The 17874-nt window shown below is 51.7% G+C and overlaps 3 protein-coding genes across 3 annotated transcripts; all 3 read right to left on the bottom strand.

The window, feature by feature from the left end:
- Window positions 1-1402: 1402 nt before the first annotated feature.
- LOC34620475 (trichohyalin) lies at window positions 1403-3046 on the bottom strand. The gene is made up of 6 exons (XM_026337021.1): window positions 2990-3046; window positions 2822-2912; window positions 2568-2681; window positions 2352-2509; window positions 1780-1937; window positions 1403-1670 (listed from the first exon to the last, which is right to left on the bottom strand). The coding sequence occupies exons 1-6, from the start codon at window positions 3044-3046 to the stop codon at window positions 1403-1405; spliced, it is 846 nt and encodes a 281-aa protein (XP_026192806.1).
- Window positions 3047-3393: 347 nt separating this feature from the next.
- On the bottom strand, window positions 3394-6329 carry LOC113147217 (zinc finger MYND domain-containing protein 12-like). The gene is made up of 8 exons (XM_026337020.1): window positions 6217-6329; window positions 5739-5880; window positions 5421-5592; window positions 5210-5250; window positions 4701-4766; window positions 4467-4611; window positions 3969-4045; window positions 3394-3528 (listed from the first exon to the last, which is right to left on the bottom strand). The coding sequence occupies exons 1-8, from the start codon at window positions 6327-6329 to the stop codon at window positions 3394-3396; spliced, it is 891 nt and encodes a 296-aa protein (XP_026192805.1).
- A 1949-nt stretch (window positions 6330-8278) lies between these two features.
- Window positions 8279-16288, bottom strand: LOC34620474. Its single transcript, XM_026337019.1, has 15 exons — window positions 16223-16288; window positions 15847-16114; window positions 15620-15738; window positions 15414-15581; window positions 13979-15223; window positions 13083-13191; window positions 12641-12703; window positions 12144-12249; window positions 11567-11652; window positions 10940-11353; window positions 10441-10563; window positions 9872-9989; window positions 9593-9719; window positions 8581-9417; window positions 8279-8500 (listed from the first exon to the last, which is right to left on the bottom strand). Exons 1-15 carry the CDS (start codon window positions 16286-16288, stop codon window positions 8279-8281), a joined length of 4071 nt encoding a protein of 1356 aa, XP_026192804.1.
- Window positions 16289-17874: the final 1586 nt, after the last annotated feature.

Raw genomic sequence — 17874 nt, 5'->3', positions numbered from 1 at the left:
TGTGCCCGAGGACGTCATGGGACTCTTTCAGACGGGGTGGGGATGTGCGCTTTGCCTGACTTTGACGACTTCGTTCCTTGGGTTGTTGCTCGTGCATTCGACTAGGCCATGCTGCTGTCCTTGTACCCCTTGCAGCGGATTCCATGTGGCATCTCTTCATCTGCGTGCGCAGTGACGGTGGACGCTATTTTGGCTTAGCATCTTATGTGAGAAAAAGAGTTTCCATCCAAGAACCCCGATTCGCTGTCGGGAAGATAGTGAGGTACTTTGCTCTTGTGTAGGCCGAGCAGTCTCCTGCACCAGCAAGCCTACTCCCCCTTCCAAAAGCACTCTCCGACTTGCAGGTCCAGACGCTCCTACTGCGTGTACACCTGGGATGATGGTCGTAACGGCCACACACATCTAGTGCCCGTCTATGCCATTTTACGCATCGGGCATACATGCCACCTGACTATTGTGTGAGGGGATCAGTGACAAGGCCAACTGACGAGACTCTCCGCCCTTTGTGGCTTGTTATATTGCGGTATGCAGACACCGCTGGTGGCAATACCTTGCAGTCGTATTGTCATGGGACGCCTCCTGCAAGGCTGATGACGCCTGGTCAAACAAAGTAAGGGCTGTAGAGTGTTGTCTATGCTGACGACCTGCTTGAATGTGTTATCTAGTGTACTCAAGATGTCACTTTTGCCAATGCTGCAGGCAGCTACCTGCACGGAGATTCGTGTCTCTATTTTTCGGCAACTGGTGGTTGAATGAACCCGCCTGTACAGGTGGCAGACATCCAAATAGGGAAAACCATAAACTGCATTTTCCTGTTTTGTTTCCAGGTGTATGCCGTATACCCTAAAGAACTCCAGTCGACGCCGCACTACTTGCTCCTAATAGACACAAAAGCAGGCGCAACAAAAGGCTGGCCACTATACGCCTATGTACCAGAGGTAAGGCTGCCACCTCAGTTTACCCATTCACGTGCAACAACACACCAGCACGACTGCCTGCGTCAACGCGGAGGACACAGTTCGCTAGCGCAAACCCTAAAATGTAAACCGTACTAATTGTTCCTAGTACCTGTCCTGTTCTCTGTGCCTCTTCAGGCGGCTCTCGAGCCTCTCCAACCTAACATCATTCAAGAAGTTGAACACCCTTCTTTAGACGTGTATTTCAAGGTTAGCCACCTCTTATAACTTCTGCTTTAATTTTGATGCTTCGTATAAACGGCGATTCGGTAATCTAACAAGCAATCCTCGTAGTACAATTCAAAACCCTTCACGGCTCAAGACCCGCCTATTTATTCGAACCTATTCATGCTAGCAGCAGTTTTTCGGGCTTCTACACATCGCATGCATGAAGATGTCGATTTTTTTAGGCTGGTGAATTGCGTCTTCTGTCCTCGCAGAAATTCTCAAATCTCGAGGGGCAGTACGTCGCTAGGAGCGAGGCTGGACTTGCCAACAGCTTCCCAGACGACGTTTTCTTGTAGATGGCGCCCCGCCCTTTGAAAACCTGTCATGTGACAAACGCTCTGAAGCCAACAGATGCGGCATGCATATTTTGACGAAGCCAGTCTAGGTGCTCTGTCTGGCCCTTGTGGACAGCCCACAGCAGACCTCTCTGCTGCCCCTTGAGAACCTGGGTTTGATGCCACGCGCGGCGTCACTCGAAAGTGCGGCCTGGAGACATCAAGGGTTGAAGGGGAGCGAAGTTGCGGAAGCGACTCTTTCTTGTCTTCAGTGCCCCTCTGTCTGTTGGGCCTGTGCCTTTCAGTCCCCTAAGCACCACTTGTCTAAACGCCTCCTGAAATCGTGCAGACACGTGATGCTCTGACTCGGCTGCCAAAACTTTGCAGTGACTCGGACCTCTGTTTCCTTGGGGTTCGTCTCTTCCTCCTCTTCGTGCTCAAGCTGTGCCTCTTCATCCTGTCCCACAACAAACGAGACCTGAGAAATGCGTCAGAGGGCGCATGCATCTAGGCCTGCATACCTCAAGCTGTTGCTCTTCCTGCTCGAGCTCTTTCAGCTTCTTGCGGACTCCCTGGAGCAAAACACGCGGCTAGAAGGATCCAGACAGAAATACGAAGTTCTGCTTGGACATACCGGGCACTTCGATGGCACTTCGGGCTTGTCGCACGCAGTTCCTAGCTGTTAGCAACGTGTTAAGAAATAACTCCACTAGTTTTCGATCAAAAAATGCTTACGTCTTCTCTAGACTCCATCCAAGTCCCAAGTGGAGTGGTCGGTTGCTGTAGCTACTTGCACATCTGCGTTAGTACAGAAATTCTGCGTTTTACTCTATTATAGAACCGCTCACTTCTTGCGCCTTAGTTGCGTCTGCCGCTGGAGCGTCGCCCCCGCTTTCGTCCTTTGCTGGGAGTGGGTCTGCTTCCCTTTCTGGATGTCAGGAGCACTTTCACTGCAAAAGAAATTCCATTCACCCAAATGTTCTTCTGGCGGTTTTTCCATCTCAACTGCTAATTCGTTGGCTTCTTCAATGGCTTTCTCTGCCTCGCTTTCTGTGGTCTGAATTGGCGGAGAGGCAAACTGAGTTTTGGAGGGGCTCATGAATATCGCTTGTGCTCACAACCGCCTTTTCTTCTTCCTTCTTTATTTCATCTCTCCTCTCCGTGTCCTCTGTGCTCATGATGTCCTCCTCCAGCTCACTCTCAGCTAAAATGGAAATGGTATCTTATCCACGCAGCTCGTACTGTCACATTGTTTGAGAAACCTACATTCTATATCATGAGTGATCATTGCAGCCTCTTTTCCTGGTTACAGATTCTGTACTTTAGACAGCTGTCATGATGCAAATCCTGCAAGAAGCGAACCTGCCGCAGACTCAATCTGACGCTTTTGCTCCCTGGCATCCTTTTTAATCTGCTGTTCAAATGTACTGTCGTCGAGCCTTTTCTTGGCCTCCTGCAAGGGGGGACCACGGTGACAAAGTGTGCATTATGCATTTCGAGCCCCCTAAAGCCTAAAGAAGGGATACCCACATCAAATTTTTCCTGGTCAGCCGACCACTTCTCGACGAGTTCGTCCGCCTCCTGCATCTGGGCCTCTTCCTTTGTCTGTGCCTTTGAGTCAGGTATTCAATGACGGATAGGTGAGCTTCATTTTGGAAAAAGTTCCTACATCGTCAGTGGTCGATTCATCCCCATCTAAAGATACAGATCTGAGTGTATATGCAGCACTATAGCGTGTGAGGCTCGCTTGCCTGCTTGCTGGAAACGGTGAATGATCAGTGGCGGCGCAACAGACATGTGGACTTCACGCCGGAACGACAGGACGGGCAATGCAGCCACTCCAACTGCTACGGACACCCAGAAAAACTTAAGCGTCATTGTCGCTATTTTAAGGGGCTTTTCTGCCTCCAGTACTTAAAAGCTTTACATGTTATTCAGGCTTCAAAATCGGGTGCAAAAAGGAACGCGTTGCCAAGCATGCCCGCGGTGTATTGACCGCATAGAAATCTAAGGGTGCACATTCCACCACTCCAATAGCCTGTTCCGATGCCTGCTTTCACGATAGAAAACTAAGACGAAATAGGCCGTACAAGTGTTATATATTTGGAAGATTCTACTGAGCTATATACTGGCTGGAAGGCTTCATGACGATGTGTGTCGCCGCTGCAGCATGTGGCACAGCTGCATTTGCACTGCATCTCCTCAGCCGTAGTTGAGGGAAAGAAGACAGCACTGAGGTTCCTGTGCATCTAGGCCGAGTCATTAGCCTGGATCTGCACGGCGCTGATGAGATTGGCATATACTTCGCACTTTCTGATCATGGGTAGGTCTTCCACATTTTCAGTTTCTCGGCACTCAAGGGCCTACAACCGCACATTCAAGCCCCAATTCATAGTTCAGAACGCATACAAAACGCATTGTTCAGTGAAACTCCAGTGGCTTGTGGATACTTTGGCGTCTTTTTTTCGCATTAAATATAAAAAGGAGTGGTGCTCATGACGTCTCTCACTTTTTGAGTGTAGTCTCTTGCCTTTTCAAGTTCTTGCACGTGGGCATAAATAAGCCCAGTTGCGCACAGTGCCATACCTATGTATCACAACGAAAATGCCGTAATGGAAGTAGCCGTGCATTCACTGTTTCTAGCCTCTCCCAGTGATTATGTACAGATGCACAGAGCTACAAGATCTCTAATGTCCGCGTACAGTAGAGAGTAGGGCATTTTGACGGGTCGGCACCGGAGTATTCAACAATGCGACGCATTGTTTCCATGGCTTCTTGAACCTCTAAATCAGCTAGTGGGGGTACAGCAGAGAAAGGATACACCAAAAATGAACCGCATATTGGTTGTTCTATTTATCCCGTTGGCATCGTCTTTCATACCTCTAGGGCTCTGCTATGGAGAATGTTTTTTCTGTATTTGCTTATTTCAGCTCTAATGAATGCTCGACCCCAGAACGGGCAGACCTACAGAAAGCCAGTTGCTGCTCCTTAGTTTGCCGTGTGTTGCTCTCTAGCATCTGCCCGAATTGGTCACCAGCAGCACCACATAATTTGTGCTCGAATGAAGCCATTATAATTTCGCAGATCTTGCAGTAAAGTGCTTCACATGCGTTGCGGGACACTGAATCCTCTTTCTTCTTAAATACTTCAGCCTGAGATGCACAAAAAGCAGTGTTGCTTGTTCCAATCAAAACACCGGCTCCCTATCTTGAACAACGAATTACAGAGACAGCGGTCTTACCATATTGAAGAAAGAAGGAACAATACGGAAATTCGTTGGTCCAAATTCACAAGCGGTGAAGTATACCTGGAAGAGACCGCAATCCTCTTGATGATAGAATGAACATGGCGTGTCGTTATTTCAGCTTACTCACTTACACGTACTTAAATCTGGGAGATGTCTAAGTCAACTAGAACAAAAGTACTGTTTCCCAATGTGTCCATAAGCACTGGGCCCACATCCATTGCGCATGCACGGAGGGCTTCCTCATATTTGTTTTGGTAAGCGTAAAGTCTTCCACAGTTCCTATACAGGCTACACCGTGTTGTACGGCCCGCCTTCGGGTCCTTTGCTAATGCACGGTCAGCCTGAGATTAGTACATTTAGATGATACCAACATGGCAAGTACTTCTTTGTGTGTCCGCTACTACGTGGCAGAGCGGGGAGTATTCGATTCATGAGCTATTCCCCTTGTTCATATTTGTTGCAGTGTGTGGGTGTGCTCTTATGGTTCTCTCTGTGCTGTTCACCATATTTAAAAGCTCTTCAGCTGAGTGAAGCTGTTGCAGTCCTGAATCGATCGGGAGTACCCATGTATGTAGAGACCTGAAAGTTCTATGTAGCGAAATCAGTGACTGAGTTTCCTGTGTATTTTGTGCTGCATTTGCATCTGATGGAACACTCCGTGGCCGGTTTATAGAGGTGTTTAGCCATGCAGCTACTCTGTCACTTGTTAGCTACCTAGGTAGATTTCGGCCAAGAGAATTTGAGAGGGAACAATCTCCGTTGAGTCCACGCCGAAAAGCATTTCTGCTGTTCTTGCCGCATATAAAGCTCCAGCCACTGCTAGCTTGAAGTTTCCTTGAACAACCCATGTTTGGGCAGCAGATGTGCTGGTGTTCAGAATAGCATTCTGCATTGATAAGCACATCTGAATTGATTAGATTGCTGTTGTTCTTACTGAAGAATGGCTGTCATCAACTATTTATGCGGCCTTGTCTAGTATAAAAGGGCGGAATGACATCTACAACGGTATGATGCTTGTGTGCCATGTCTTACGGCTACTTGCTTGCGCATTTTGTCTTGTTCCTGACGCTCGCGTTCGGAACCAACAGGGTTGGAAGTCTCTTGAAGAAGATTGAGTTCCCGGTATATCAAGTGTAAAACTCCTTCCCAAGCAACTCTAAAGTGATTGACTGAGCTGTGAGCGCGCCAGGAAGTCTACTAAGTCACGCACTGTGGCTCATGGATCAGCATAGGAATGATGTTATTGCTTTTAGATCGCACTAGCAGGTGTAAGTTGGCAGTGTGATGCAATACCAATAGTGTCATGGATAATTTTGTTGATCTGGCTTCTAACGAGGAGTATTCATGACTCTATATGCAGGAATGATAGGAATCACCCTCTAGCGATAGTTCTACTGATGAAGCATTTATGTGCAGAGACGTTTGAAAGATCTGCAGATGGACGCGTTTGGAAATTTTCCCTCGCGTTTTGCGCTCCACTGCTTTAAGATAATTTATCTGGAGTACTCACCAGAACCAACTGAGACAGGCTGTACACTTGTATTCTGCTGGCTCGGCGCACAGCTCGCATTTGGGTTTGGCACCCTTTGGGAGGGCGAGTCTGCTGACGCGCTTTACCCTCATCTGGTTTACTTCATGAACCAAATGCAATATGCTTGCTCCAAAGAAGTGAGTATAATTCGTCTGAGAGGCCCCAGAGCTTTTTTATGGCTGAACGACACCGCCCTTTGGATCATCCACCAGGCTACGCCTAATGCTATAAATGTGGCTATGTAGGTAATTCCTACCCGCTTGTGCCAAAGCCACAAAGCCGCATATTCTTTTGACAGGAATTTTCTTTACTCGGAGCTTTGTATACGAATGAAGACAGTAGCATAGATGTACCAACACACATACGAGGTGACACGAGTTATGGGTCCGCTGCAGACGAGGTCACCCTGGGGATTCTTGAATGTACAAGTACCAAAATCCAGTTTTGCCTTACTAGCTTTTACACATATGTGGTCTATATGCGTACATGGAGAAGCATTTTTGCTTGGTGGGCATATAAGGGAGAAGTTGAATAGCGAATCATACACCGTTCTTGACTGGCCGTTCTTCCACATATGTCGGAGCTGCCAGCACAGTTGCCATTGCTCTTTTTCCGTGGCTTTTTGCCAAAGAAGTGTAAATGTGATGCCACAAAGAACCACAACCTATGATTATTCTTATGTGTAATTTATTTACCTCATGCTTTAGTACACATTCCTCGACTGGCAGTCTACAAGCATGTATTCCGTGCACATCAGCACGCCGAGCATTTCTCGTTTTATCTTCCCGTGTATATACAACAGTGCAAGCCCTTTACTGAAAGTCCAAGTGCGATCAGCTAGTCCGGGTGTCGGCCGGTTATCGTAGTTCGTTCCGTTTGTTTGTGTGCCTACCGGGTTCCCTAAGCGAACAGGCCAGCACTTCAATGGAATAACCAGCAAATTATATCATTAATGAAAAAAATATATGGCGAGAAGGGCACAATATATGGCTATTAATTGTTCTGCCTTTTTCTGAATTCTAGATGGGGACAAAAGTGATGGCGGATAAACGCAGCTTGTGCAGATGATTCGAGCCAATTGCTGGAAAGGACGACTGCACCCAACAGGCTAGAGAAGTGGTTGATACCTTTTCTAGGCTTGTAGATTTTATCCACAAGCCGCTGAGTATCCTTAGTCACTCCATTGCATGCATGAGAGGTCTGCACATTTCTCTCTTTTCGGGCAATCTGATGAGCGTCACAAGTTTCTCTCCTGGTTGCACAGTCAGTCATCTGAATGTGCAGGAATTAACCCGCGTGCGAATGGATGATTCATCGGCCACACGTGAGAAATTCAGGAGCGACCATGAATTTATAACACCCTTGAGTCTAGTATCCCAGTTCCTGAACCCAGGAAACACCTAAAGGTGTCAATACGTTGTACCCCACAAACACCAAATTACATGAAAAGTCGAGCAACTGGGTACTAAGCACCTCAATCCATCCCCATGAAGGTTAATGAAGCATGTTTCCGTCTAGGCCTTCCTACATCTTCCGCAGCAAACCCTTGATTCTCGGCTTCGGCGAATCAACCGACGGCTACGTGTGTGAGACAATGGAGCAACAAACGATCCGTTTCCCGCGTGATAGTGGCCAAAATGTGTCGACACACATCAGGGCCTTACCGTTTGTTAAGGTCAAGCAAGATGTGGTTCTACTATTTGTGCTAGTGCGCATCCACTTATACTAAAGTGTCTAGCAGCGAATAAGATATTTAAAATATGAGCGCGCGTCACAACAGAGAAACGACGCTAGATGGGTGCTAGCCTGTATCCCGTGAACCATAACACAAGCACAACACCTCCGGAGCGCCCCCTGCCATGAATGCGCTTCCAGGACTAAGGAGAAAGCCAAAGGGTCGTCATCGTTTGTTCGCAGACCGTGAACTGACATAAGGCCCCGCTTGCCGGAGCAGATGGTGAGGAGGGGAGTGCCCGCCTCGAAAAAGGGAAGGCCGCTCGTGTGGTGCTACATAACTGCTTCCCAGCCTCCTTTCTCGTGCTCAGTCTGAAATTTCTAGCGCCGGGGGAGCACCCTGCTCCCCCATCAAATGATGGGCCTGCGATTCTAGAAGGGAGCAGTTCATTGCAAGCCCCCTAGACGCAGGCTCGGGCTTCTCACCTGCACGGCAAGAGGCGCAAAAATGCAAAGCGCATAATTCGGCTAATAAGCCCTCATGTTGTAGAGCTGTTGCCAAAGAGTGCGGCGAAGCTTGCCTTACATTCTGTAAGGACCCCACGGAAGAATTTCCTGCGTCGCATAGCTCCCCCTTGGTATCCTAATGCCGTGAGCTTAAGAGTGCACCCGAGATCCAACGCAGGTTGCAAGCTCACCAGTTTTAGGAACTACATTTGAGGAAGTGAACAGCCTAATGATCAGTTGCTGCCACGATTGCCACTGCCCCATGCTGAGGCCGCTGGCAATGGTCAACTGTTTGGAAAGCCCCAGACCTCCTCCTGCTTTGTCGCTTTGACCACCTGCAACTGCATCGTTCGCTGCACCCGCAGATTGCCGGGAAGCACACGTTTCACTTGCCGCGTGTTGCGAGTCGGCGCAATCCGCAGAAGAGGAAAGGCGCTGGTAAAAAAGAATGTAAGGGCACGCCACGAGAACCCTTTGCAAGTCCACGGGCTCCACTATTTTATCGTCTGCCCTGAACCACGCATTGGAGCCAATGTGTTTCACGTAACAGACGTAGTGCCCCTGTTCAGTAGCAGGTCCTTCATGCTCCACAAGCGCCACTAACTTGTACGTGTACCTCCTAGACGCGTGTTGCTCAAGCTCGTTTCTTCGAGCTGTCGAGACAGTGCGTGACTCCGCAGGAGCATGCGCGCCATCGGGAGCCGACGGCCCTTGGGCTGGCTTTTTTTCCGCGGTCTGTAATACACCTGCACAAGCAGCCTCCGAGGCAGGGGCTTCTCTCCCCTTGTTGAGGCTCTCCTCGTCTGACGCGGGTGTATTCGACGATGTCGGTTTGCCCTCGATCCCAGATCGCCAAGACGCCGTGTAGGCCTCCCCCGTTTCCGCCTTGGGGGGCGTTCTTGAAGCAGCCTCGCTAATGAGGGGTGCGTCTGCGTCGGAAGAGTCCTCGACATATCGCGAGAGATCCACAAAATCGTCAAAGTGAACGGGGTTCCATATCTGCACGAGCGAAAAAAGCGACAGCGAAGCTGCACAAGCCGCGAGAGACGCTAAGAAAGCGGCAAAAATTAACGGCGGATGCATGCTGGGGACGCCCCCCTACTGCAAAGCACGTTTGTAGCGCTAAAAGCTCCTGCCTACACGACAAACCATCATTCGATCCCCCGCTTCTTACTTTGTAGGTTTCCTTGCCACGGACGAATCGTTTGAGGGTGAGGCAAAGAATGAAAGGCAGATGATCTTGCACTAGGGAGCAGCTCTTCACTGCATCTTGCTTGGAGTTGCACTGCTCACAGAAGTACCTTGGGAACCCCACACAAACAGGAAGCCACGAAGCCTCATGCTGGCGAAGCGAGGCACGCCATTCTTGGACTCGAAATGCCTTTCAACCAATTAGATACATGTGTCTTGTACAACCTCATAAGAGAGACGCCGTGCTTTGGACGGAGCTTACCCCTCGCCAGAAGACAACTTGAGGGAGTCGCAGTCATCCGCAAAGTGCCTGTTGAGACATTCCACGAGGTCAACTTTTGACAGCAAATGAAAGAAGGAAGCAGGCTTCAGTCTAAGGCCTGCACATCGACGCCAACGCATATACGCGGAGCTGTGCTTCAGTCATCCCCTGCCAGCTAGCTGCCCCTTCAATGAAAATCCTATCGTCGTTCCCTCATCGTCGGTGGCTGCGCTGCCGCAGTATGCGCGAACAAACGCCTCCATTCCGTCCTAACACATGGCTGCGTGCCAATTTCGCTTACTAATCTCAATACTCCTCCGACACACTAATAACAGTCCCGTGTCTACTGCACCACTCCCCCTACGCACCAAGAACCTCCCGTTCTCTCCCCCCCTGCCCCTCTCGCAGAGTGCCTCCCTCTACATGTCAGTTCAGCGATGCTGCCTTCGGGGAACAGAGGCCTCCTCCAAATACGCGCAAAAGGGGCTGGCAAGCCCCTCTTCCCAAGGCAACCGCCTCTTTAGATAAGACTCCCTTCCTCAGGCCGCTTTGCAGCCAGAGTGCCTCACTCGCGTGCTGGCAGGATTCTTCCTGAGCCTCTCGAGTCATTGCCACTGCGAGACTCTTGAAGGGGACCAGCGTAGCTGTGCAACGTCCGCAGCGCGTGCAACGCACTTTGTCAACTTCGGCCCCTGCACAGACGCACAAAACGGGGGGAATAAGTTTCCCTCAAGAACCGCGCGAGAAGTCCAGTGCCACAGACACCGGGGAGGACGGCAGACGGAATAGCCGCTGCCAGGATGTGCAAAATCCACAAAAAAACTAGGAAAGAATGACAGGAAACAAACAAAAACACATACAAACACACATACACATACATACACATACAAACACACATACACACACATACACATACAAACACATACATACACATACATACACAAACACACATACACATACATAAAAAACATGCACATACATACACATACACGTGGATCGAGTAGAGCCTCTTTGTCGTCCACGTGATCATGGGAGCTTCGCTAGGCCCAACTCTTTGGCATGGCGCACCTTCAAAGAAGACGGAGAAAAGCGTCGATATATCACAGAGATCCGCAGGATAGTATCCCTCTGCAGAGTGCCCCCTGGTTGGTGCAGTTGCTGCAGCCGAGAGCTCAGTCTGGGGAGTATTTTCCTCCCCAGGAGCCTTCAGCACGTTGCCGCCATTCGCCTCGCCGTGTGCGCGAAGAGCGGCTTCCCCACCGATACGCCCCGATGCCGTAACAGAAGCAGCAGCAGCAGCAGCAGCAGCAGCATCGCTTGACGCGGAGCGGCGAAAAGGCCATCGGCTAAGCTTCTTGGGCATAGCTTGCATCATCAAAGCCCTGTGCAGGGGGACGCCTGCAGCAGCTGCGCGCAGCTCGGCGTCAAGGAAGTCTAGGAGGAGGCGTAGAAATTCATCGCTGTCATGCATTTCTCGGGGATCTGAGCAACACACGCCAGACTCGTCGAGCACAGCAAAAGGCAACAAGCGGGTGGAGGCAGAGCGCGCAAAGGGGGGACGCGAGTCGCTTTTTTGCGCAGGGGCGGGGGGTGATGCTGAGATTCTCTCTGTGTATCGTTCCAAGCGACACATTAAACGCAGCCTTAGGCGCACTGCGGAGGCCAGAAAAAAATCGCATGCAACAGGGGCTTTACCAAAATCGGGCATGATGCGGCAGCAAACTTGGTAAAGAGCTTCAGGCTTCAGGAAGCGGACGCTACTCGGTGATCGCCACATGTGGCTGCGAGAAAACGATACAACACGACATTTAGCCGACGTGCTCCCCAAGGCAGCAACCCCAATAACAGAGGCGCGCTACTCCAGGATGCGAGCGAAGCTACGTAGAAACAGGGAAAAAAGAAAACAAGCTAACGAGTTTGGAGGCACATGCGCGGTGCAAGAGCAAGAGAGAGTAAGACAGAGGGAGAGGGAGAGACAGAGAGAGAGACACAGAGAGAGAGACAGAAAGAGAGACAGACAGACACAGATAGAGAGAGAGACACACACACACACAGATAGAGAGACATAGAGAGAGAGAGACAGACAGACACAGGTAGAGAGAGAGATGTACAGGCGAGTGAGCTGTGGCAGATGCGGTAAATCCGCAGAAAGGGTATTTCTGCAGAAAATGCGATTTAGCGAGTCGCTCGAGACAAAGGACGCCGTGAAGATCAATCGATGTAGGCCTTTGCAGCCCTCCGCCTGCTTTCATATACCTCCCATGACGCTTACTTTATCACCACTGCCAGCTCCCATGTGACAGAAGTGGTGTATGTCGGCGTAGGAATAAGCTGGTGGGGCCCTCGCTTCAGTCTTCTCACGTGCTGCCGAGAAGCCTCTGCATCCATATAGACACACATATTGACACACAAATTGACGCGCAGATTAACACACTTACACGCTGTGACACACACACCGAAGAGCTGCCCCTAGAGAGACAAAAGTCGGTGGCTAGAAACTCGCGTCGCTGGCAAGCCTCTCATGCCAAGAAGATCCCTCATGACTGTGCGGAAAGGTGGCAGTTCGTGCCTTTAGAGTGACGCGCGCTGTTGCTCCATCCTCTTCCCCGCCTCCCCAGAAAAGCAGCATGCACAACTAGGCCCCTATGCCTAACCCCGCCTCATGGCCAAGCCCTAAGAAGGAGCTGCGCGAGCTGGAGCCTCAGAAACAGGAGCAGCGCGCAACAGCAGCAGCCTTGGAAAAGAACGAACGCCATGCCCATGGCCTACCCAAGTAGCTCGTGTATGCCTCGTATTGCCGACCAAGGAGCTGCGAGGGAGGCAGCATTGTTCCTAAGAAGCGCATACATCGATATGCCTGTATGTGCACATGTATAGATATGGATATTGATGCATGCAGAGGCATCATTTTGTACAGACATACATATATATATATATGCTCATACGGATACGTTTGCGGGGATGAGCATGCAAGTAGACGAGCAAGCGCGCCCCCCCTTAAAATCACGTTGGACAGCACAAAATATGCAGTCCAACACGAATTTCAGCCTTTAAAAGTACATGCCAAGCAAGCCTCTTGCTAGGGGATCTCTGGTGAGTTGTTGTTGGCACACAGAATGCGTCTGCACCCTGCAAGCCACGCCGTCAGCAAGGACTTGTGCCGGGGTGCTTTCACGCGGAAGCTCCTCCGAATCCTCTTGCGCAAACTTACCGTAATGCAGGTAAAAGTCACGAAGCGGCTGTATATGCGCAAGGCATTGCAACACTACATTGAGGAAGCAGCTCCCTCCTCCCAGATTCACCAGACCTATCACAGGATCCTGAAAAGGCAGAATAAATGACATTTCGAGGCTGGCTGATTCGAAGTCACCACAAGCGTCCGATCGGGAGATACACAGCAAGGCGGCCCCCAAAAAAGATCCCCGAGAAGAAAAAGCCTCACAGAGATCAAACGTCTTAAATCAAGCATGACCACAAAAAAACTGCATTCCCAGAGAGTGTACAAGGAGGAAGCACCGCCGAACGAAAGGGCAAACGCAACGACAAAGGTTCACGACAGAGAAGAACGCCCCTACTCCACACACACACATACTGACATACGTATACATAGGGACATACAAAGAATTACACAGTTACACATCAACATGCATACGCAGAAACACACATACAGAGAATGACACATACAAAGAACTACATAGAGACACAGAAACATACATACACAGAAACACACATACAAAGAATTACACACACCAAGAAACACACATAAAGAGAAACATACATAAACAGAATTACACATATAAAGAATGTCACAGACACAGAAACGCATACAAAAAGAAAGACACATAAACAGAAACACACATACACAGAATTACACATACAAAAAAATGACACAGACAAAGAAACACACACAAAGAGAAACACACAAAGAAACACACAAAGAAACACACATACACAGGATGACACATACAAGGAATGACACAGACAAAGGAACACACATAAGGGGAAACACACGAGGAAACACACATCCACATCAACACACATACAAAGAGTTACCCCCATCTACATATCGCCATCGATACAAAGACATCCGCATACACAGCGACAAACCTCTGCCAGCTTTGTTTGGACAGGCATGCCAGAGCCGAATCCAAGAACTGCGCAGGCAGCAGTGCGAGCGACTGAGGGGCTTCTGCTGAGAGCGAGGGGGGAGCTGTTGGACTGTTTGGGATCGACATTTGCGTTTCCAAAAGCCCCTTTCAACACACAAGCCGAAACACACATCGAGCGTCTGCCACCTCTCCTGCCAGCAACGCGTCGTCCAGCCCGACGACGGCCTCCTTCTCCAAACTTCACACATCTCCCTCCAGCAGAGGCTGCCTTGGAATACGGGGGGGGTACTGCGCAGAAGCCTTCTGGAGGGGAAGCACTGCTGTCTTCCGGCATGACTAGGCACGCGCACGCCGCTTCAGAAAGAGAGCGACAGTCCCCCCCTACTGCGCAGGCTACCCCAGCTGCTCCCGTGGACGCAAAGGGAAGTGAAGACGTTGTTGCTCCTTTCGTTTCTGCTCCTGTTGTTGCTGCGCCTACAGCGGGCAGAGAAGCATGGAACTGTTGAGCAGACAGCTCAACAACAGGCGTATCCGCGCTCAGCAGGGGCCCCTCAGGAAGCCCCCGCAAGGCATTTCCTGCTCCTGAGCGGCATCCCCTCGCGAAAGCCTCCCCAGCAAACGCGAGCGGGCAAGTCTCCCCCGGAGTCGTCAAGGCGGTAGCTTGCAGACCCGACAGCGCACTAGGCATCGCGTAAGAAACTTGAGGAGGAGGAGCAGCAGCCGCCGCGCTAGTCGACAGCTCCCCGGAGGGAGGGGGGCAATAACTCTCTGTTGGAGTCTCCGCTGCTGCTGCTGCCTTTGCCGGGGGGGCAGCGAGTTCCTGCATGCCCCCGTAAGGAAAGAGGCCCCAAATAGGGGGGGCCCCCCCCCTTCCTAGAGGGGGGGCCCCCGGAACGCCAGACGGCGCACAGGCCGCAGCCGTGGGAGCGGCTGCCGCGACAGTCTGCGGAGAGATCTCAGAAGACTCCAGAGGCTCTCTAAGAGACAACTGAGCCCCTCCTTGCTGCGAGGCAGACACCCGCGTGGAAAAAAGTGCTCCAGAAGAGGGCAGCAACGCAGCCTGTGCTGCCGAGGAACCCTCGAGAGAATTCACTGGGGAGGGGGGCGGTCCCTCACAGGCTTCCAGCAGACGCCTCCAGCGTCGCTGCTGCCTTTGCTGCTGCTGTAGGCTTCGGAGGATTTGATGCTGCATTTGCTCGTTCTGATGCAGCTGCTGGAGCAGCGCTTCCTTTTCTTGAGGGGACTGGGCAACGGATCCCCACGGGGGGGCCCCCGCAGCAGCAGACGGCCCTGCTGAGGGGGGCCCCCCAAGAACACCGTCGGGGCCGCATTGCTTTGCCCCGTTGAGCGGGGGCCCCTGCGCAGACACTGGAGGCGCTGGGGGCCCCGACGGGAGGGGGGGCGGAGCAGCAGGAACTCCCAAGAGCTGCTGCCAGCGCTGTGTAGGGGGCTGCAAGCCATGCGGCGACGGCGAGGAGGCCAGGGGGGCCCCTGCTTGGGAGTTCGACGGGGCCCCAAGGGGGGCCCCTGGGCCCCCTAGCGGCCTCAGCTGGAGAGCCTTTTCTGAAGGCTGCTGCACGATCGGCAGGGGCTGCGTCAGACTACAAATGCTTCTGCTCATGTTGGCGGCTTCAGAAGCCGTGGCTTCTGAGCAGCCGTCTCCAAAGGCGTGGCTAGGCAGTGCCCGTCGTGACGCCTCCTCTGGGGGGCCCCCAAGGGGGCCCCATGAGACCCTTCCTGGGGCCTCTAGCCCGACACCTCCCGCGTGGAATCTCATGGGCGGGAAAAGCACTGCAGCCTCCTCCGGAGGTCCAGTCGGCTGGAGCAGCAGCAGCTGCTGCTGCTGCTGCTGGAAAGAGAAAGAACGCCCATCTGGATGCCTCGACGCCTCTGTTGAACCCGCAGGAGGCACTGGCGAAGACGCGCCTTCAAAAGGCCGCACGGCAGAGTGTCGTAGCAGCAACTGCTGCTGCTGCTGCGACTGCTGCTGGGGAAGGGAGCAGTATGGCAGCTGCACGGGCGAGATGAATGCAGCGAGCACATCGCAAGGGAGCTCACAGGGGGCCACCCCTCCCTGGTCCGAGGGCTGCTGCTGCTGCTGCTGCATGGGGGGGACTGACTTCCAGGATTCCCCCTGGCAGCAGCTTGCTAGGGGGTGGCCTTCAAGCCTCGTAGGCCAGGGGAGAGATAGGGGTCTCTAAGGGCCCCATTCAGACGGGATACGTGTGTAATAATCCCGAACCGTGGAGCTTCCAGGGGAGTGCACAGCCACAGCTGGGGGAGGACTGCCCCCGTGCTTCAAAAGCATTGCCAGTTGTACTAGGGCTCTGAATCGCGGCGAAGGTGTGTTTGCCGCTGAGCCTCAGGTGCTGCTCCTTGCTTAGTAGCTGCTGGGGGACGGGGGGCCTCTGCTCACCCTCGATCACGGAGAAACCGAGGCGCTTGCGACGCAGCTGCCGCTGTGGCGCAGTCAGAGGCTGTGACAGCAGTGGAAAGGCTTCAGGTGCTCTGGAGGGAGGGAGGAGAGAGCGCGAAGTCTTTGAAGGACGGCCCCTTGCCTGAGGCGTAGCCTCTAGCCGCTGCCTGAGCCTTTGACTAAGGACTGCACAGAGGCATTTCCGCGGAGTGCGCACACCGTAATGCGCGCTCGCGACTTGACAACTTCGACGTTGATTGAACCCACGGGGTAGCAGGCGACGCAAGGGCACAGCCAGTTGATGCAGCATTCAGATCACCCGACGGGGGGGTCCTTGATCCGACAGCAGAGCGCGTAGCGAAGCCAAAGACAACCGGCCTAAGGCTGAATCATAGTCGCGGCAGCATGCAAACGGGAAATGTGTTAAGACGAGGAAAAAACAAAAGGGATCATTTGGGGCTGCAGATTCAGCCCCCACACTCGTCGGCTGTCCAGATGTCCTGTGTGACAGTTCAGTAAGGGGTCGTGGCTTTTTCGTCTATAAATTCCTCAGCTGAGCTCTTCACATGAATAATAATAAGAGCCATAAATTGTTAAGCTGGCACATGGGGACTTGGGCTAAAAGCCAACGTAATATCGCGCGGAATGCGTGTGTGTCGTGGCTGTGCGCTGCTGATGACGGCCAGGCAACAAGGGGCCAGGCTGTGTGCTTCTGCAGTTTAGCACTATTCATTTAATATGGACAAAACCAAGGTAAAGTAGGGACAAATGATATGTTCCTGCAATAGGGTATTGGAGGACGCAGTATGTGTGCAATGCGAAGAAGACTCGTGCACACCTCGCTCCGCATTTAGCATAATTCTCTGCCCAATGGAGACTGAGGAACACGCTGGTTATCCTGCTTTCCCGCGTCTTTCCAATTTTGTAGGCGGGGACATGGCGAAGGGGTTTATGTGTGTTGCTAACTTCGCCCAATGCAGGAACTGTCCTTACTCACGCGCTCCTGTTAGATCTGCTGCTTCATTCGCACGAACAAACAAACAAACAAACAAACAAACACATACACACACACACATAAACACACTCCAAACAAGTGTCAAGTGGTCAGCCCTTGATCGTGATATATTTTCAAGCTCGTCAAACACAGTAGACACCTGAGCTTATCCAAGAAGTAGGGCCTCATACCCCGTGGCCATCAGGTGGACACACCCTCCGAATTTTGCAGTGGTGGACTAATTTACACTTGAGTTCACCACCTTACACTATTCGAGTTATTTGAAAATGCGTGTTGAATTGTCTGCTTGGTGAGGCTGTTTGTGCAGCTGCTCTTTTTGCAGCGTAGCGTCAGCTCTATACAATAAGAAGTAAAGCTGTCTGTGCGTAGGCGACGTGCAACTAGATGTGAACGCTTTGGATGCCTAAAGGGTGCAGCTATAGGTACCCTACCTGTTCCTTTACCCTCATGCCGGAGCTCTGAG

Source organism: Cyclospora cayetanensis, unplaced genomic scaffold (genome assembly GCF_002999335.1).
Source record: "Cyclospora cayetanensis isolate NF1_C8 unplaced genomic scaffold, CcayRef3 CcayRef3_contig_16, whole genome shotgun sequence".
Taxonomy (NCBI): domain Eukaryota; phylum Apicomplexa; class Conoidasida; order Eucoccidiorida; family Eimeriidae; genus Cyclospora; species Cyclospora cayetanensis.
The sequence above is the reverse complement of the archived record's forward strand: the minus strand, read 5'-3'. Positions and strand labels throughout refer to the sequence as shown.

What these genes read in the sequence shown, in the direction of transcription:
- LOC34620475 (XM_026337021.1), bottom strand. Translation starts at nt 3,046, where the DNA reads ATGCAGGAGGCGGACGAACTCGTCGAGAAGTGGTCGGCTGACCAGGAA. An exon ending in AAAGGCGGTTGTGAGCACAA is followed by an intron (nt 2,510 to 2,567) that starts GCGATATTCATG and finishes TTCAGACCACAG; the next exon opens with AAAGCGAGGCAGAGAAAGCC. An exon ending in ACTCCCAGCAAAGGACGAAA is followed by an intron (nt 1,938 to 2,351) that starts GCGGGGGCGACG and finishes CGCATTTCTCAG; the next exon opens with GTCTCGTTTGTTGTGGGACA.
- LOC113147217 (XM_026337020.1), bottom strand. Translation starts at nt 6,329, where the DNA reads ATGAGGGTAAAGCGCGTCAGCAGACTCGCCCTCCCAAAGGGTGCCAAA. An exon ending in GCCTGTCTCAGTTGGTTCTG is followed by an intron (nt 5,881 to 6,216) that starts GTGAGTACTCCA and finishes GCGCGCTCACAG; the next exon opens with CTCAGTCAATCACTTTAGAG. An exon ending in AAATGCGCAAGCAAGTAGCC is followed by an intron (nt 5,593 to 5,738) that starts GTAAGACATGGC and finishes TTATCAATGCAG; the next exon opens with AATGCTATTCTGAACACCAG.
- LOC34620474 (XM_026337019.1), bottom strand. Translation starts at nt 16,288, where the DNA reads ATGCTTTTGAAGCACGGGGGCAGTCCTCCCCCAGCTGTGGCTGTGCAC. An exon ending in ACTCCCCTGGAAGCTCCACG is followed by an intron (nt 16,115 to 16,222) that starts GTTCGGGATTAT and finishes AGCTGCTGCCAG; the next exon opens with GGGGAATCCTGGAAGTCAGT. An exon ending in GAGCTGGCAGTGGTGATAAA is followed by an intron (nt 11,653 to 12,143) that starts GTAAGCGTCATG and finishes GTTTTCTCGCAG; the next exon opens with CCACATGTGGCGATCACCGA.